We start from the raw sequence: 21,010 nt of genomic DNA on the forward strand, positions 1-21,010 counted from the left end.
GGCGCCTCAAGGGGTGTGACTGGCCTTGAAGGAGAGATTGTACCCCTGTCTGTAGTGACCGCTGCTTGATCAGCGGAAGCTTCACTATCGCTGAGAGGGTATGAAACTCCATGCCAAGGTATGTGAGCGATTGGGCCGGTGTCAGATTTGACTTTGGAAAATTGATGATCCACCCGAAACTCTGGAGAGTCTCCAGGGTAGCGTCGAGGCTGAGTTGGCATGCCTCTTGAGAGGGTGCCTTGATCAGGAGATCGTCCAAGTAAGGGATCACCGAGTGACCCTGAGAGTGGAGGACCGCTACTACAGTAGCCATAACCTTGGTGAAAACCCGTGGGGCTGTTGCCAGGCCGAACGGCAGTGCCACGAACTGCAGGTGTTCGTTTTCTATGGCGAAGCGCAAGAAGCGCTGGTGCTCTGGAGCAATCGGTACGTGGAGATAAGCATCTTTGATATCGATCGATGCAAGGAAATCTCCTTGGGACATTGAGGCGATGACGGAGCGGAGGGATTCCATCCGGAACCGCCTGGTCGTTACGTGTTTGTTGCGAAGTTTCAGGTCCAGGACAGGACGGAAAGACCCGTCCTTCTTTGGGACCACAAACAAGTTGGAGTAAAAACCGTGGCCCTGTTGCTGAAGAGGAACAGGGACCACCACTCCTTCTGCCTTCAGAGTGCCCAGCGCCTGCAGAAGAGCCTCGGCTCGCTCAGGAGGCGGGGATGACCTGAAGAATCGAGTCGGGGGACGAGAGGTGAACTCTATCTTGTAACCGTGAGACAGAATGTCTCTCACCCAACGGTCTTTTACCCGTGGCAGCCAGGCGTCGCAAAAGCGGGAGAGCCTGCCACCGACCGAAGATGCGGAGTGAGGAGGCCGAAAGTCATGAGGAAGCCGCTTTGGTAGCGGCACCTCCGGTGGCCTTTTTAGGACGTGACTTAGACCGCCATGCGTCAGAGTTCCTTTGATCTTTCTGAGGCCTTTTGGACGAGGAGAATTGGGACCTGCCCGCGCCCCGAAAGGACCGAAACCTCGACTGCCCCTTCCTCTGTTGGGGTATGTTCGGTTTGGGCTGGGGTAAGGATGTATCCTTTCCCTTGGATTGTTTGATGATTTCATCCAAACGCTCGCCAAACAATCGGTCGCCAGAAATTGGCAAACTGGTTAAGCGCTTTTTGGAAACAGAATCTGCCTTCCATTCCCGTAGCCACAAGGCCCTGCGGAGTACCACCGAATTGGCGGCTGCAACCGCCGTACGGCTCGCAGAGTCCAGGACAGCATTAATAGCGTAAGACGCAAATGCCGACGTCTGAGTGGTTATGGACGCCACCTGTGGCGCGGACGTGCGTGTGGCTGCGTCAATTTGCGCTTGACCTGCTGAGATAGCTTGTAGCGCCCATACGGCTGCGAACGCTGGGGCAAAAGAAGCGCCGATAGCTTCATAGATGGATTTCAACCAGAGTTCCATCTGCCTGTCAGTGGCATCTTTGAGTGAAGCCCCATCTTCCACTGCAAGTATGGATCTAGCTGCCAGTCTGGAGATTGGAGGATCCACTTTGGGACACTGAGCCCAACTTTTGACCACGTCACGGGGAAAAGGATAACGTGTATCCTTAAGGCGCTTAGAAAAACGCTTATCTGGACAAGCATGGTGATTCTGGACTGCCTCTCTGAAATCAGAGTGGTCCAGAAACATACTCGTTGTACGCTTGGGAAACCTGAAACGGAATTTCTCCTGCTGAGAAGCTGACTCCTCCACCGGAGGAGCTGAGGGAGAAATATCCAACATACGATTGATGGACGCAATAAGGTCGTTCACTATGGCGTCCCCGTCCGGAGTATCAAGATTGAGAGCGGCCTCAGGATCAGAATCCTGATCAGCTGTCTCCGCATCATCAACCAGAGATTCCCCCCTCTGAGACCCTGCACAATATGATGATGTCGAGGGAAAATCTAAGCGAGCTCGCTTAGTCGGTCTGGGGCTGGGGTCTGTGTCAGAACCCTCAGCCTGGGATCCATGAGATACCCCGGGAGGACATTGTTGGTCCAGCTGAGGTGGGCCAGGGAACAAAGATTCAACAGAGTCCCTGTGCTGAGATACCAGCCTGGACTGCAAGGCTTCTAGTATCTTAGCCATAGTCTCAGAGAGTTTTGCAAACTCCGTCCCCGTCACCTGAACAGTGTTAGCAGAGGCTCCGGCTGAGTAAGTGCCACAGGGGCCGAACATGCACACAATGAGGGTCAGTGGAACCTGCCGGTAGCGGGGTCGTACATGCGGCGCAGGCAACATAATAAGCCTGTGTTTTGGCACCCCTGCCTTTCGTGGGCGCCATGCTATTATCTTCCCTGAGTAACACAATAGGGTATATAGCCAGAAATCAACTGTGCACCATACAGTGTAAAACATATATACCATAAACATATAATATTACACTACTGCACAATGGGGCTAGCACCACAGGTGCTGCTTACCACCCGCCTAAAGCGGTTGTGAGGCCACCAGAGTCCCTGCCTGGGTCTCCCAGACTTTGTCCCCCTCTGCGGCGTCCGAGGAGCTGACAGGAATGGCTGCCGGCGTCCTGAGGAGAGGAGGGAGCCGTGGGCGTGACCCAGAAAGAGCGGGAACTGGTGCCCGCACTGTGCACAGTGAGAGGGGTGGAGTATGCAAAGCATGCTCCAGCCCTCAGTGCTGCTCGTTCTGTGCAGCGTCCCGCCCTTCCCCTGCCTGTCAGGGCTGTGGGCGGGAGGAAAGGAAACTAGGCCGCAAAAAGCCGGGGACTCTAGTAATAAACGCGGCCGCCGTAAAAGCGCGGCCGGCGTGAAAGTCCCCGGCGCACTACAAGTCCCAGCCGCGCCGCAGTGTTTCCATGGCCGCGGCGGTCAGTGCGACAGTCTCTATACATAAACACACTCAGCAACGCTGAGTGTGTAATGGCACATATTAACCCGGTCAGCGCCGTGGTCCCCGGTGCACTAGCACACCCAGCAAAGCTGGAGTGTTGCTGTGCGCTGTCCCCACAGGGATACAGAGTACCTCCAAGTAGCAGGACCATGTCCCTGAACGATACCCGGCTCCTATCCAGCAGGCTCCACAGGAGTTGTGGATGAAGCACGGTCTCAGTGCCTGGAGACCGATAGGATCCCACTTCACCCAGAGCCCTGAGGGGGATGGGGAAGGAAAACAGCATGTGGGCTCCAGCCTCCGTACCCGCAATGGATACCTCAACCTTACAACACCACCGACAAGAGTGGGGTGAGAAGGGAGCATGCTGGGGGCTCTATATGGGCCCACTTTTCTTCCATCCGACATGGTCAGCAGCTGCTGCTGACCAATCTGTGGAGCTGTGCGTGCGTGTCTGACCTCCTTCGCACAAAGCAAAAAACTGAGGAGCCCGTGGGAGCACGGGGGGTGTATAGGCAGAAGGGGAGGGGCTTAACACTTTTAAGTGTAATACTTTGTGCGGCCTCCGGAGGCATAGCCTATACACCCAATTGTCTGGGTCTCCCAATGGAGCGACAAAGAAAGACAGATGTGTGAAACCGGGGTCCCTCTTGCAGACTCTTATTGCCAGCTGCAGCGTGTGCACAACACAGCGCATGTGATGAATAGGAAAGTGTTTTGAAGCAGCTTCAACAAGATCATCTAATCCTAAAGTATCATTTTGCTGTTCTGTTTTAATATCTGTTTGTTCCTCAGTTACATAAACAGCACTGTGGCCTTCCATCTCACACCTACTGAATCCTAAATTTTCTTCTAGCTGTTGTTCATTACTCTCATTCATCAGTGTAATTGTACTTATGTTTGAAGCATTGTCCGTTACAATAGCAAGAACCTGTTCTTTTTTGCGTTCCTAATCTTGCAGAACTTTTTCCACTAAGGCCTGGAGAAACTGGCTGGTGTGATGAGCTTTAGTATCTTTTACTGCCAGTGTCTTACTAACAATTTCTTTCTTGTCACAAACATATCGAACGTTGATGGCAAAATAATTCAGTGAACTGCAGTGACTCTGTGCACCCAGCAAAGGCAATGGGTGAAAAGATAGGACATTCAGACACATCGTTTTGTGAGGATCCTGACAAAGAATGAGCATGTCAGTTTGTGGTGTTTTTCTAATCTGCTTTTGGTATTGAAAGCATTATTTATGAGCTCAGAAACTTTTCAGGTGATGCGGTTTTATAAAAAGCTGATCTGCTTTTGCAGCTGAAAAACGTATCCTCAAAAAACGCAGCAAAAACGCTGTGTGAATGCAGCCTTAGATCAGGAATAGAACAGACATTTATAGGACATTTCATAACTTTCCCAAATTCCTATGAAAATATTTTCATCACACTCTGCATTGCACTACTGTCCCCAATTTATTATATATTGTCGGAGTCGGTGCATTTTATACCGACTCAACCAAAATGAGTTCTGACTCCACAGCCCTGCTGTAAGGTGCAATATGCTCCCAAAACCACAAGCTAGGGACTAGTCGTAAGGGTGTCCGTTCCCTTGGCTAGTCAGCATGCCCCTGTGGGTGTACTAACATGCTAATGAATGCGCAGCATCAGAGGCATGGTTGCTCTCAACTCGGTTGCCACCGCTGATTTTCAGCTCAGTGAACACGATCAGAATGTCTCGGCACTTCTGATCATGCGCACTACACCAGGTTGAAGCTGGGACACATACACCCGACTTCATAGTGCGCATGGGACTTCTGATCATGCACACTGAGCCTAAATCCAGCGTCTGCCGCAGTGGCAGCAGAGAGCGGTGAGATCGAGCATGCCTCTGACACTGTTCATAATTAGAATGTTAGCACGCCCACACGGGCGTGCTAACATGCTAAGGAGACCAACTAGCCAAGGGAACGAACGCCCTTGCAACTAGACGCTTGCCTCAGTTGCATATTGTAAAGGATCTTTAGAAACACTTTTTCTAAAAATCTCTTTATGTATGCTACCTACTAGATGCTGGGACTGTTAGGCAGGCATTGGCAATATGCACCCAGAACTGATCGTGGTTCTGGGTGCATATTGCATCTGACAGGTTCACGTTAATGCTATTGTCGTGGGCGGAGGAGTGGGAACGCCGCCCGCCTGGGGATCGCTGGCGCTCGGGTCCGGTGCTTCTGCTCCTCGGTGGCTCAAGCACGGGGCCGGACCCAGGGCTCGAGCGGCGCCTCCTCGCCCACGAGTGAAAAGGGGAGGTTTGTGGTGGGATGTCGGTCGTGACGCCACCCACGGGTTGTGGCGACGGTGGGCACCACCGCTGCTGGTGACGGGGGATCCCGGGAGCGATAGCGGAGAGCAGCTAAGGTGTTGACCCCTCCGTGGGTAGGGGCTGTTGGTCCGGGGGCCTGGTTGTCGGGGTGGAGGTATAGGAGCAGGTGCAGGGGCCAGATGAGGGGAGGCAGGGTGAGCGCGGGTGCAACGTTACGGTGCAGCGCGGTGCCGGATGGCACTGTTGTACTCACTCAGGCACAAAAGGACAGAGTCTCTGGTAAACCAAACGGCTGGATGGACAGGGCCCACAGTCGGCTGCGGTGTTTTCACTCTCCCCGGACGGGTTGATGGTGGCTATCGTTTCCCTGCACCTGTATGTGTGTGTTTGACTCCTATAGCTTCCCACGGGTAGTCCACTCCCCGGCGTGTACGTGTTGGGAGAGCCCGGTTGCCTGCAGGCGCTGGCCCTTGGATCTCTGGACCTTGGCGATGGCTCTTATCCGGACGGGTTGGGCTGTTGCCTTCTAACGGGACTTGGTTGGGAATGAACCCCTGAGGTGCAGACCGCAATCCAAGAATTTAACTTTTACGGCGGCTTCCGAGCCTAGTCGGGGTCTGAGTACCCTGCCTTGGTGCTTGGCTTCAATCTGCTCCCCGGTTCAGTACCAGCGGGCCACCGCCCGACGCCGATGCTACAGTTCCGCTGACCTCCACCAACTCCTGCAGACGGCCACCACCATCTGCCGACCTTGCTGATTGTGCCTGGGCTCCATCCCAGACACACAGTCTTTACTCCTCTCACTTCCACACAACTCAACTCCTGAACTCCTTCACTAACTCCTCTCAACTGACTACTTTTCCCGCCTCCAGGCCTGTGAACTCCTCGGTGGGTGGGGCCAACCGCCCCACCTGGTGTGGACATCAGACCCTGGAGGGAGGCAACAAGGGTTTTGTTTGACTGGTGACACCTAGCCAGGGGAGGGGGTGTGCGTGTGGTGTTACTGTACTGTGACCCCTGGGGGTCCAGGGCGTCACACTATCAGGATTGAATCAGACAAAATGACTATAATTTGCCAATTAAAATTATTTAAGAACTTACGTGTAGCGTCTTTGAAGCCATCAGGGTGCTAAAAGGTTCTGCGTCCCCACGAGGATGCAGAGCTTACCCCCTAGGGCCCCGGAAGACCAGTGCTGGACACACAAACACTCCAGGTAATCCCAGTTTTCCCCCAACATCTCCCATACAATGGTACAAGGCTAGGGTCGAACCAATGGATGGCCGCCTAGAGGTGGAGCCAGTCCAGTCCACTAGTTGTCCAGGTGGGAGGAGCAGACTGTGGTCAGTAGTGAATAAGTACAGAGTAGTCAGAGGAGCAGTGTAGGTGGACGTGAGGAGACGCACTGACTGAGTTGACAGTAAGCTGGTGCCCAGGAGGGTAGTTGCCAGTGGAGTACAGTGGAGTACTCCCGGAACTACGCATCAATGGGGTACAGGATCCTAGGTCAGGCAGAAGCTCCAGACAGGCCTGATAACACCTGCACAGCGAGGGGACCATCAAGGACCTCGCTGACCCTAAAAATCCGAGACTCAGTAGCAAAGAGAGAGACGAGGATAGGACCAGAGACTCCAACCCCACAGGGTTCACGCTACCGTCATACGGACTGACGTGGAAAAACCACCGGACGGGGACACCTACCAAGCAGAGACAGGTGCAGGGTAAAAAGGCACCAGATTACTACACTGGCACTGGAACAAAGGGGACCTGAAGATTAAACCAGCTGGCCTCGGGTGACCAGTTACCACCAGGAAGTGAGTAAAGAACCAGTTGCACTGAACCCCTTGTGTGGACTACCTTCTTCCGACACCCATCACTTTACCTACCCTTTGCGGAGGGTCTAACATGCAGGCTGCCTTTAACACCAGCCCCAGTAGTGGACATTGTGCAGCGGCGGCTACATCTACATAGCCGCAACACCGCAAGTGGTGTCACGTGTGAACACTAATCTATTCCCCTGTAAATACACTTTTTTACAAAAAGGGCCCAGGGCACGGAACCGGGCAATGGCCACCAAAGTGACATTTTCCAGTTGTACACTGCCCGGGACAGAGTACCCCATAACCCTGGGTGTCACATAAACCTAAAAGGAAATGTTATGCATTTGTTGGGGTTTTTTTTGTTTTTTTTAACAATTGCTGAAAACTCATCGCGATCTGTGACTACAGTTGAGCTGCTTGCTGCTGGGAGATACAGTCCTCATCCCATCATCCGTCCTGGGTGCTGCTCTCTGCAGCTCCATCTTTTCTGATTGATGGCTGACACTTGTAGCTTGACTAGTAAAAGATCTTTGTTGCCTTTTAGTATACATGTTTTATAGGTAGATTTTTTTTTTACTGTACAAGGCAGTTTTATTTAAATCAAAATGCAAAATGTTTCTCATCTCTAACTAGACAATCTGTATCTGCATCAATTCAGTCTGCAACCAGCTATCAGGATCAGTTTGTATTAAAAAGCTCCACTTAGATCAATGTAGAACCATCCCATGTAATTAAAAGAAAAAAAGTTTAGTCATTGCAGAAAAATGTGAGGAGCTGCCGCACCTATTTTTATTTGAACAGCCCAATAGTGACATTCACGCGGTGTATATCCACATTTCAATTGTCTTTGACAACGTCTGGCTGACTCCATCATGCCCTCATGCTGTAGCTTGCTAGTGGAGCCGTTGAACAGAGCATTTTTCCACAAGTATTTGCTGGAGTCTTGCCATAATGGACGATATGTTTTCTGCAGCGATAAACGCTTCCTTCCAATTATGGAAAGAACAGATGAGTGAGCGTTACAGTCAGCAGATGACTTTTACAGTTTTGAAAAAGAAACAGCAGCATTCATGCAACGTATAGCCAAAGGGAAACATGTAAGGGGAACGTTGCTAACCATTAAATAGGACAGTCAAATATCTAATGCAAATATCTGACAGAAAAAGAAAAAAATACTGTCAGGAAAGTCCTTATCTATTACAGCACAAGGTGCGGACATTAATATACTACATGCCCAAGGGGTCTCCACCAGGAGCTCATAGGGCTGCACTATACAGACATAGGTCTGCCAGTACACACAGGACCACCGCGAGGATCACTGGAGGATAGAGCGCAGACCACTATGCGGCAAACATATAAAAAGGAAAACAGGCAACATCAGTCCAGGTATTAAACTGACTACAGCCCACCTTCTCTCCATTTGTTTGATTCATTAATACTAGTGTACACTGTTATCAGCCATTCCAAGCTGAGGAGAAGCTGCCTGTAGAGTTATATACCTATTAATGATGTCCAGAATATTTCATATATGAACAGACCGGTGAGCAATACGCCTACAAATGTAACGCCGGACACAAACTTCTGGGTTTCTATTTATGTGTATGGCTGTCTTATTGGCTTTGACTAACTGGGCTCTAATGTCCACCGGATCTTATCAGCCATAGACTGGTGGGCTGTATAGTGAACACCGCAGCATCTAAAGACAGGATTTTATTATTGTCACAAAAACATTTTATTATTATTTTTTTTTAAGTTCATTTTTGCTTTGTATAATATAATAATATAGATGCTGCCAAAAGACCACTATCAACCGAAATGTTATTCTCCTATACAGAGCAGATGGGGAAGGGTTAAGTGATTAAAGGCTCTTGGACTTTATGACTGTTTGGGATAAGATAACACTAGCCAAGACAGCAAAATGTGACAACCACAGCAAAGCTAAAGAAAATATAGAAATGCAGTTTACAATTACTATCATGAAAAGACAATACCAGCCAGGGGTGAAAGTTTACTTCATAAGGGTCGGTCAATACTAAAACAGATTAATGGGTTCTCAGCGGTATCAAAATAACAATAAGTATATATATTTATACGCACTGGTCTACCAGATTCCTGCCGCTGTCATCCGGGCTTGCTCTTTTGCCAGTCAGTTCAGCAGCTCTCTAACTACATGGGCAAAGCCACTGAGCTCATGACTGACTGCAGCACTGACCACTGACATCAGCACTGCAGACAAACAGCAGAGACCGGGCAGTAGGGTAAGGCCGGCGCTGAGAGGCTGATAGATATTGCCCAATCTGTGGGCAGCATGTACCAGTCCCTGCCTGTATGACCTCACAAAGGTATGTTTGACTGTGAAACACTGCAACATTACAGAGAAAGACATTTTATAAGCTATCAGAGACCAAGCCGTGCTGTAGAGTAGTCAGACATGCGTGTTCCCAGCGGCTTATCTCCACCCACTGCCCTGGAGTCACAGGTCTCTTCTACATTCGCACTTAAGCTGGGTTCACACATAGTGACGACGTCGCTGTTACATCACCATTTTCTGTGACGCAACAGCGACCTAGTAAGTCGCTGTTATGATCGCTGCTTATCAGTCAAACACAGCGACGCAGCAGCGATCATAACGACACGCATCGCTGTGGAAGCCATGCTGCACTTGGTAACTAAGGTAAATATCGGGTAACCATTACCCGATATTTACCTTGGTTAACAGCGCACACCGCTTAGCGCTGGCTCCCTGCTTTCCTAGCCAGGGTACACATCGGGTTAATTACCCGATGTGTACTCCGGCTCCGTGAGCAGGGAGCCAGCGCTAAGCGGTGTGCTCTCACGCTGCCAGTGCCGGCTCCCTGCTCACGTAGCTGGAGTACACATCGGGTAATTAACCCGATGTGTACTCCAGCTATGTGTGCAGGGAGCAGGGAGCCGGCACTGGCAGCGTGAGAGCGCGGTGTTAGTAACTAATGTAAATATCGGGTAACCAAGGAAAGGGCTTCTTGGTTACCCGATGTTTACCGTGGTTACAGCTTACCACAGGCTGCCAGACGCCGGCTCCCTGCTCGCTTCCTTTCGTCGCTCTCTCGCTGTCACACACAGCGATGTGTGCTTCACAGCGGGAGAGCAACAAGCAAAAAATGAAGCAGGACATTCAGCAACGAGCGGCGACCTCACAGCAGGGGCCAGCTCGTTGCTGGATGTCACACACAGCGACGGGACGTCGCTGCTACATCACAGAAAATGGTGACGTAGCAGCGACGTCGTTGTCGCCGTCGCTGTGTGTGACACCACCTTTATACACAGACCTGTCACTCAAAGACAGCAGGTGGCGATAAGCTGCTGGAGATCAACTTGCCCGACTAGTCCACAGCACAGCTTGGTCCAACATGGCTTTTAAACCAAGGTTCCTATTACACGTAGCGACATTCCAGTGATCCCGACAACAATACGACCTCGTCAGGACCGCTGGTACGTCGCAACATTGTCGCTAGTGAGCTGGCAAACAGGCAGATCCAATTAACGACGCAGCAACGATACAGCGATCTGACCCTGTCACACAGCAGCTACTCTGACGACTCAAACCTCGATAGAGGCGTAGTGTTTCCACCCAGGCGTGCCATTGCATTGCCTTTTCCACGCCCCTTAGCTCCGATTGGTGGCCACTACTGCAGCACTGTCATTCTCGGATTGGGCGCGTTTGCCATTAGAAGGCAACACAGTAGCACTTCCTTCCTTTGTTGCACAATGAGCACAATGCAGAATATGGTTATGATCCCATATAAATTGATAGCTGACCTGCACACACTCAGGAACAAAGGATGGAAGCGCTAATACGTTGCCTTCTTTATGGCAAGGTCACCCAATCATAACGCAGTTGTGACCACCAATCGCAGCTGAGGGGGCGTTTAAAAGACAAAGCAAAAGCACACCATCTTTGCTGAGTTCTGAGTCGCCAATGAGGTCGCTTGTCATTATGGCGTCAAACACAGCGATGCATGCTGCCCAGCAGGACACCTGTGACGCACCTGAACTAGTCAGGGTGTCACAGGGTACAGCACTCTTATCTTTTGGTGCAGGACTCAACCCCCCATGGTTCTGGGATCCTAACTTTTGGTATTGCTCCATCAGCATGCAAATCCTAGTTACACCTCACACCACACCCTGTCAGGCACACCAGTGGATGATCTAGCTGGAACAGGGCCACCCACCTAGGGGTTCAGGCACACTGGTGGGAGGGGCAGAGTAAGTTGAGTGGTAGCCCTCAGAGAGTGAGGAGCTAGGGGGAGTTGGAGCTCCCTGGAAGACATTAGCTAGGTCGCAGACTGTGGTCTGGGACCGAAGGAGTCGGAGACCCGGTCGCAGGGTATTGGAGAAAGGTGCCAGGCTTAGTTTAGGGGAACGGTCGGCACCGGAGTACTTAGTAACGAACCGGTACTGAGCACAGCGGGGTACTGGACCCTAGTTCAGGGAGTAGCTTCACGCAACCTGATAGTGGAAGAAAGTCTGTTTATAAACTTTCCCCAAGAGCTCAGAGATCTAAGGCATAAACACAACGAGGGGGATAGGGCTTTCCAGTTTATGCGGCCCACTGAAATCCCAAGTATCAGCCATTGAGAGCACAGCTTCACTACTTAACAGTGGGGAGTGGGACCACGACAGCTTCAAGCATAGGGGTCACTTAGAACATCTAAAATACAGTGCATGGAGGCAAGGTACAGATCACTAGCAATACCAAAGAGAGCGGACGCCTGGACAAGCTCCCCTGAAGTGGCAACGGCACCCAGAGACTTGGTTTACCTTTGTGTCAGAGTTTGCTTTGCGGACGCATCACTACCAACACTGCCTAATTGAGTACGCTGTCCTCCCCTGCTTCCAATCTGCACCACGCTACCCTATACCTCCAACATCCTGAGTCCCGGGGCCTCCCCTACCCGTGGAGGGAACATCATCTGGCTGCCCCACTCCATCTCCCCCGGGTACTCCCCTTACCGCGAACCAAGGGTGGCGTCACAAACTCTTATCCCCTGTAAATATTCCTTTTTCATTTGAATTGGCCGTAAGCCCCTGGGTCCGGAGACCCTCGAGCCACAGCAAACCCCGGATCCGAGCAGTTCGACCACTGCAGGGGCGGCACACACCAACGATCAAAAAATGAACCAGGATGTTCAGGTACGATCGGCGATATTACAACGGGGGTTGGTCGTTGCTATGTGTCACACGTAGCGAGATCGCTGTTGCGTCACAAAAACCTGTGATGTTTCAGCGATCTCGCTAACGACATCACTATGTGTGACGGGACCTTACGTCTTTCTCTGCAATGCTGCAGTGTTTCAGAGTCAAACATATAGCTGTGATTGTACAGCCAGTGGCTGATACTTGCTGCCCACGGATAGGGAGCACCTATCAGCTGTCAGCTTCTCTTTAATACACTTACAGTTAGGTCCAGAAATATTTGGACAGTGACACAAGTTTTGTTATTTTAGCTGTTTACAAAAACATGTTCAGAAATACAATTATATATATAATATGGGCTGAAAGTGCACACTACCAGCTGCAATATGAGAATTTTCACATCCAAATCGGAGAAAGGGTTTAGGAATCATAGCTCTGTAATGCATAGCCTCCTCTTTCTCAAGGGACCAAAAGTAATTGGACAAGGGACTCTAAGGGCTGCAATTAACTCTGAAGGCGTCTCCCTCGTTAACCTGTAATCAATGAAGTAGTTAAAAGGTCTGGGGTTGATTACAGGTGTGTGGTTTTGCATTTGGAAGCTGTTGCTGTGACCAGACAACATGCGGTCTACGGAACTCTCAATTGAGGTGAAGCAGAACATCCTGAGGCTGAAAAAAAAAAGAAAAAAATCCATCAGAGAGATAGCAGACATGCTTGGAGTAGCAAAATCAACAGTCGGGTACATTCTGAGGAAAAAGGAATTGACTGGTGAGCTTGGGAACTCAAAAAGGCCTGGGCGTCCACGGATGACAACAGTGGTGGATGATCGCCGCATACTTTCTTTGGTGAAGAAGAACCCGTTCACAACATCAACTGCAGTCCAGAACACTCAGTGAAGTAGGTGTATCTGTCTCTAAGTCAACAGTAAAGAGAAGACTCCATGAAAGTAAATACAAAGGGTTCACATCTAGATGCAAACCATTCATCAATTTCAAAAATAGACAGGCCAGAGTTAAATTTGCTGAAAAACACCTCATGAAGCCAGCTCAGTTCTGGAAAAGTATTCTATGGACAGATGAGACAAAGATCAACCTGTACCAGAATGATGGGAAGAAAAAAGTTTGGAGAAGAAAGGGAACGGCACATGATCCAAGGCACACCACATCCTCTGTAAAAGGGCTGCAATTAACTCTGAAGGCATCTCCCTCGTTAACCTGTAATCAATGAAGTAGTTGAAAGGTCTGGGGTTGATTACAGGTGTGTGGTTTTGCATTTGGAAGCTGTTGCTGTGACCAGACAACATGCGGTCTAAGAAACTCTCAATTGAGGTGAAGCAGAACATCCTGAGGCTGAAAAAAAATAAAAAATCCATCACAGAGATAGCAGACATGCTTGGAGTAGCAAACTCAACAGTCGGGTACATTCTGAGAAAAAAGGAATTGACTAGTGAGCTTGGGAACTCAAAAAGGCCTGGGCGTCCATGGATGACAACAGTGGTGGATGATCGCCGCATACTTTCTTTGGTGAAGAAGAACCCGTTCACAACATCAACTGAAGTCCAGAACACTCTCAGTGAAGTAGGTGTATCTGTCTCTAAGTCAACAGTAAAGAGAAGACTCCATGAAAGTAAATACAAAGGGTTCACATCTAGATGCAAACCATTCATCAATTCCAAAAATAGACAGGCCAGAGTTAAATTTGCTGAAAAACACCTCATGAAGCCAGCTCAGTTCTGGAAAAGTATTCTATGGACAGATGAGACAAAGTTTGGAGAAGAAAAGGAACGGCACATGATCCAAGGCACACCACATCCTCTGTAAAACATGGTGGAGGCAACGTGATGGCATGGGCATGCATGGCTTTCAATGGCACTGGGTCACTTGTGTTTATTGATGACATAACAGCAGACAAGAGTAGCCGGATGAATTCTGAAGTGTACCGGGATATACTTTCAGCCCAGATTCAGCCAAATGCCGCAAAGTTGATCGGACGGCGCTTCATAGTACAGATGGACAATGACCTCAAGCATACAGCCAAAGCTACCCAGGAGTTCATGAGTGCAAAAAAGTGGAACATTCTGCAATGGCCAAGTCAATCACCAGATCTTAACCCAATTGAGCATGCATTTCACTTGCTCAAATCCAGACTTAAGACGGAAAGACCCACAAACAAGCAAGACCTGAAGGCTGCGGCTGTAAAGGCCTGGCAAAGCATTAAGAAGGAGGAAACCCAGCGTTTGGTGATGTCCATGGGTTCCAGACTTAAGGCAGTGATTGCCTCCAAAGGATTCGCAACAAAATATTGAAAATAAAAATATTTTGTTTGGGTTTGGTTTATTTGTCCAATTACTTTTGACCTCCTAAAATGTGGAGTGTTTGTAAAGAAATGTGTACAATTCCTACAATTTCTATCAGATATTTTTGTTCAAACCTTCAAATTAAACGTTACAATCTGCACTTGAATTCTGTTGTAGAGGTTTCATTTCAAATCCAATGTGGTGGCATGCAGAGCCCAACTCGCGAAAATTGTGTCACTGTCCAAATATTTCTGGACCTAACTGTATTTTCTTAGCTACCGCAGCCTATGGATCTATCTGAAACCCCTTTAAGGCTATGACCGCACTTTGCGTCGTCCTACATGCAGTTTTAAACGCACGTTTTGGCCTTAATTGATTTAGCCAAAGTTGCCTTTTTCAGAAATTTAGCGCTAAAAACGCATGCGTATTTACCGCGTTTTAGATGCGTTTTCAGAGCTTTTTACATGCTTTTTCCCTTGCGTTTTGACAGATGCGTTTTGAACATCAAGACACTGGTAAATAAAGATTAAATAGTCAAACAGAATGAAAAAAGGAAAAAAAAAGAAAAACAATTTTTGAATTATTTAAGAATATAGTTATATTTCATGAAATTATACCGGTTTTATAATATTTATTGCTAAAATAGCAATAAAATCATAATTTTCAATAATTTAATTGTCGGACTATGTGTATGTGTAAAGGGACATAATATTCCATCATTTTAATGTCTGAAAAGCATGCGTTTTGAAGGTAAAAACGCAGTGTTTCTGTACCTAAAAGCATGTAAAACACTAGAATTTTGATGTTTGTTGCTTTTTGATACTTCTCATTGACTTCAATGTTAGCAAAACGTAGCAGAAATGGCAAAAACAATTGACATGCTGCTTCTTTGAACGCATGGTTTTGGCCACAAATTATGCAAATTAAACGCAGCTTTTTAAAACGCAAAGTGCGGACAGGAAATCTACATTTTCCATAGACTAATCATGGAAAACCAAAACGCATGCCTTTTGGCATGAAAACGCTGTGGAAACGCAGGTAAAAACGAAAAGTGCGGTCATACCCCAAGACTTGTTAATAAAGAGGCATTTCTGTAAAGGCAAAAAAGCATGTGGAATGATGCAATTAAAGAGGTTGTCCACTACTTTTACATTAATGGCCTATCCTTTGGATAAATCATCAATATCTGGTGAGCTGGGGTCTGACACCCTGCACATCCGCTGATCAGCTGTTCTCAGCACCGTTGGCAGCAGCAGAGGGACGAGAATTCTCAGCTCCGCAGCTGCTCCTTCTTCTGATAGCGGCCGCGGACGGGTACTGTCTGCCTCTATTCAAATAGAGAGGGGGTGGATGTGCAGTACCCAGCCACTATTAGAAGACGGAGCAGCTCCGGAACTGAGCATTTCTGGTATTGAAGGAATAATGATGTATATCGCACTTCAAATTATCTCAGTTTAAAAAGGCTTTGGAGAAATTATTAGATGGAATAAATGCGTCATGCTGTTCGATGCATATTGTGAATAAATGTGGTCATGTCATGTAAACTGGACTCACATATGGAATTCCTTTCTGCCTACATATATATGTGTCCTTTTATATGCCGTGTAGATCTAATGTTTCCTTGGAGGATAATCATGGTAATGGATGTATACCTGTGTAAATAAGTACATCGCTTTTAGGCTGAATCACACTTGTGTGTGACTCACGTGACCATAATATCGCGGCCGCTCTCTGGACAGGAGCAGGTCAGCTGCATAGAAATACATGAAGCTGACCCGCTTCTGTCAGGAGAGCAGCCGGTTGATCTGGGCGATGCGATCCTCACGTGAGTAAGACACGCGCGCACAGAGACACGCGCGCACAGAGACACGCGCGCACAGAGACACGCGCGCACAGAGACACACACCTCCAGCCTTTAAAGAATGCAAAAAGATTTTGATCAACAGTTTTTCTTTTGGACTCATTTGATCCCATAAAGCCATGGCAGACTTGGGAGGGAATTTCAACTTTTAAATATACATTTTTTTTTAAATCTGTTTTTCCTCTGTAACTGAAGCTGGTGAACTGGCCCCAGCTACAGGGGAAATTCAGCGGATAACAGTACAGTGCTGCAGCCAATAACTAATGATGAGCGAGTGTGCTCGCCACTACATCGAGCTTGGGTATGCAGTGCGTGGCTGAGTATTGAGGGTGCTCAGATGTGTTGCCATTTAACAGCGACCACAAAGCACAGGCTCGCTTCACTGAATGATGTGAGCAGGAACCCCAGTAAGAACCATTTGCAGTCTCTGAATGGCGCTCAGTGGGGGTAAAAACAACGTTTTCAGATATACTGTGTTCCCAAAAGAAAAAAACTCAGCCCTCACCTGGAAATGCTGTTTATGGCTGGCTGTACATAGGCGAAGAGCCAAATTGCCCACTCAGTGACTTCCATATTACTCATTACTCAAGTTGAGGTTGTCTGAGTGTCTAATCTGCTTTAGGCGCCGCTCACATCAGCAGTATTTTCCCGCAGGGCCAGATCTGGTACAAATGTGTTTCAGCTCAATTCACCTCCAATGGAGACATGGCAGGATGCGGTCACAAGCGACACAAGCAACCGCATGTTGCCGTGATTCCATGGGAAATGAATGGAGCTGAAACGCATTTGTGATGGATCCGGTTTTGCGGCAAAATACCGCTGATGTGAGCGCAGCCTAGTAAAGCGCACCCAGGCATCGTAGTGATCACTCGTTACCAATAAATGATCTCGGTGGCCTCGCCGATTACCTGTAGAATGCCATAACATTAGAGCACCGACAATAACGATGAAAACAAAGTGCTGACGGCTAGAAAATGGGAGATTACACCAGGAAACCACACAATCCCTTTATACATGGGCGCAACGTCCTCCACACCAGTGCCCACACTGCCTCCACACCCGTGCGCACTATGGCCAGTGCCCTCACTGCCTCCACACCCGTGCGCACTATGGCCAGTGCCCTCACTGCCTCCACACCCGTGCGCACTATGGCCAGTGCCCTCACTGCCTCCACACCCGTGCGCACTATGGCCAGTGCCCTCACTGCCTCCACACCCGTGCGCACTATGGCCAGTGCCCTCACTGCCTCCACACCCGTGCGCACTATGGCCAGTGCCCTCACTGGCTCCACACCCGTGCGCACTATGGCCAGTGCCCTCACTGGCTCCACACCCGTGCGCACTATGGCCAGTGCCCTCACTGGCTCCACACCCGTGCGCACTATGGCCAGTGCCCTCACTGGCTCCACACCCGTGCGCACTATGGCCAGTGCCCTCACTGGCTCCACACCCGTGCGCACTATGGCCAGTGCCCTCACTGCCTCCACACCCGTGCGCACTATGGCCAGTGCCCTCACTGCCTCCACACCCGTGCGCACTATGGCCAGTGCCCTCACTGCCTCCACACCCGTGCGCACTATGGCCAGTGCCCTCACTGCCTCCACACCCGTGCGCACTATGGCCAGTGCCCTCACTGCCTCCACACCCGTGCGCACTATGGCCAGTGCCCTCACTGCCTCCACACCCGTGCGCACTATGGCCAGTGCCCTCACTGGCTCCACACCCGTGCGCACTATGGCCAGTGCCCTCACTGCCTCCACACCCGTGCGCACTATGGCCAGTGCCCTCACTGCCTCCACACCCGTGCGCACTATGGCCAGTGCCCTCACTGCCTCCACACCCGTGCGCACTATGGCCAGTGCCCTCACTGCCTCCACACCCGTGCGCACTATGGCCAGTGCCCTCACTGCCTCCACACCCGTGCGCACTATGGCCAGTGCCCTCACTGCCTCCACACCCGTGCGCACTATGGCCAGTGCCCTCACTGCCTCCACACCCGTGCGCACTATGGCCAGTGCCCTCACTGCCTCCACACCCGTGCGCACTATGGCCAGTGCCCTCACTGCCTCCACACCCGTGCGCACTATGGCCAGTGCCCTCACTGCCTCCACACCCGTGCGCACTATGGCCAGTGCCCTCACTGCCTCCACACCCGTGCGCACTATGGCCAGTGCCCTCACTGCCTCCACACCCGTGCGCACTATGGCCAGTGCCCTCACTGCCTCCACACCCGTGCGCACTATGGCCAGTGCCCTCACTGCCTCCACACCCGTGCGCACTATGGCCAGTGCCCTCACTGCCTCCACACCCGTGCGCACTATGGCCAGTGCCCTCACTGCCTCCACACCCGTGCGCACTATGGCCAGTGCCCTCACTGCCTCCACACCCGTGCGCACTATGGCCAGTGCCCTCACTGCCTCCACACCCGTGCGCACTATGGCCAGTGCCCTCACTGCCTCCACACCCGTGCGCACTATGGCCAGTGCCCTCACTGCCTCCACACCCGTGCGCACTATGGCCAGTGCCCTCACTGCCTCCACACCCGTGCGCACTATGGCCAGTGCCCTCACTGCCTCCACACCCGTGCGCACTATGGCCAGTGCCCTCACTGCCTCCACACCCGTGCGCACTATGGCCAGTGCCCTCACTGCCTCCACACCCGTGCGCACTATGGCCAGTGCCCTCACTGCCTCCACACCCGTGCGCACTATGGCCAGTGCCCTCACTGCCTCCACACCCGTGCGCACTATGGCCAGTGCCCTCACTGCCTCCACACCCGTGCGCACTATGGCCAGTGCCCTCACTGCCTCCACACCCGTGCGCACTATGGCCAGTGCCCTCACTGCCTCCACACCCGTGCGCACTATGGCCAGTGCCCTCACTGCCTCCACACCCGTGCGCACTATGGCCAGTGCCCTCACTGCCTCCACACCCGTGCTCACTATGGCCAGTGCCCTCACTGCCTCCACACCCGCGCGCACTATGGCCAGTGCCCTCACTGCCTCCACACCCGCGCGCACTATGGCCAGTGCCCTCACTGCCTCCACACCCGCGCGCACTATGGCCAGTGCCCTCACTGCCTCCACACCCGCGCGCACTATGGCCAGTGCCCTCACTGCCTCCACACCCGCGCGCACTATGGCCAGTGCCCTCACTGCCTCCACACCCGCGCGCACTATGGCCAGTGCCCTCACTGCCTCCACACCCGCGCGCACTATGGCCAGTGCCCTCACTGCCTCCACACCCGCGCGCACTATGGCCAGTGCCCTCACTGCCTCCACACCCGCGCGCACTATGGCCAGTGCCCTCACTGCCTCCACACCCGCGCGCACTATGGCCAGTGCCCTCACTGCCTCCACACCCGCGCGCACTATGGCCAGTGCCCTCACTGCCTCCACACCCGTGCGCACTATGGCCAGTGCCCTCACTGCCTCCACACCCGTGCGCACTATGGCCAGTGCCCTCACTGCCTCCACACCCGTGCGCACTATGGCCAGTGCCCTCACTGCCTCCACACCCGTGCGCACTATGGCCAGTGCCCTCACTGCCTCCACACCTGTGCACACTATGGCCAGTGCCCTCACTGCCTCCACACCCGTGCGCACTATGGCCAGTGCCCTCACTGCCTCCACACCCGTGCGCACTATGGCCAGTGCCCTCACTGCAGCACTGGGGAACCAAGGCAGCGCTAGTGTTTTATGCAAATTAAAAGCTGCTTTGTATAGTACCAGCAAAACCTGAGAGTCCACAAATCTCATACACACACACTTTTTATTTCCTGATGGAAATATGCTGCGTTTTTGATAGAAGCAGCAGGTCAATTCTTTCAGCGGTTTTGCTGCTTTTTCCCACCATTGAAAGCAATGAAGAGTGAAAAAACAGCTGCTTTTTGCTGCTTTTGTGTTGACTAAAACTAACTTTATTTAAACAAATGACGCAAACAATACAGTGTGAACCAAGTCTATCACTCCTTACTGGTGTCAATGGAGAGAAATAATCAAACCCCGAGCCCTGCAGTCTCCAGTGTAATGAATGGCACGAGCTGTATAAATATAGGACCCCCAAACTGCAGCCTATGGCTGACGGGAATGCTGAGACTTGTAGTGTGAGAAAGGACAGAGAAACCGAAGACAAAGATGGGAGTGGAGACCGCGGCTCTGCGGCAATGCGTGCGGGTACAGCCGCTGTACACATGGCGCGGCACCCGTGTTGCCGCACTACTCACCTCGGTGAACGGGTCCATGTCTGGGCGGCTGTGCGGACGATGTGCGGCGGTGGCTCGGTCACCAGCTTCTCTGTCGCTAGCTGTTTACGCAAACGGTTCAAAATTTCGAATTTCGCCCGCCGCGCCTACCTGGCGGTCACGTGACACGGGATGGGTTGGGGAAAGTTCCGATTGGTCAGTTTTAGGAGTGTTTCTGTGACTTCCGCGCTCACTGCTGCAGTCACATGGTGCACTGGGTGGGAGGAGCGTAGAGTCATCTGTGGACTGGAGCACAGACCGCACGGGTTTATGGGTAGGGAGGAGTGCGCTCAGTGCGGACGTGGAGACTGCACTGGTCCGTCTGAGGGTGTTGTCTCTCCATATGCAGAGCAGACAGCACTGAGGCACGCACCATACAGGCTGTGCACACTGCTTGTCTGAGAAGATTGCACTGACTGC

The 21,010-nt window shown here is 51.1% G+C and overlaps 1 protein-coding gene across 1 annotated transcript in view; it reads right to left on the reverse strand.

Annotated features, from left to right (window-relative positions):
* ANLN (anillin, actin binding protein) overlaps window positions 1-20,714 on the reverse strand; it is a 158,670-nt gene extending 137,956 nt beyond the window's left edge. Inside the window, exon 1 of the mRNA XM_075315129.1 lies at window positions 20,573-20,714. Coding sequence (XP_075171244.1) covers window positions 20,573-20,590 — 18 coding nt within the window. The 5' untranslated portion in view covers window positions 20,591-20,714. The remainder of the gene's footprint in view (window positions 1-20,572) is intronic.
* Between the last annotated feature and the right edge of the window lie 296 nt (window positions 20,715-21,010).

Source organism: Anomaloglossus baeobatrachus, chromosome 6 (assembly GCF_048569485.1).
Source record: "Anomaloglossus baeobatrachus isolate aAnoBae1 chromosome 6, aAnoBae1.hap1, whole genome shotgun sequence".
Taxonomy (NCBI): Eukaryota; Metazoa; Chordata; class Amphibia; order Anura; family Aromobatidae; genus Anomaloglossus; species Anomaloglossus baeobatrachus.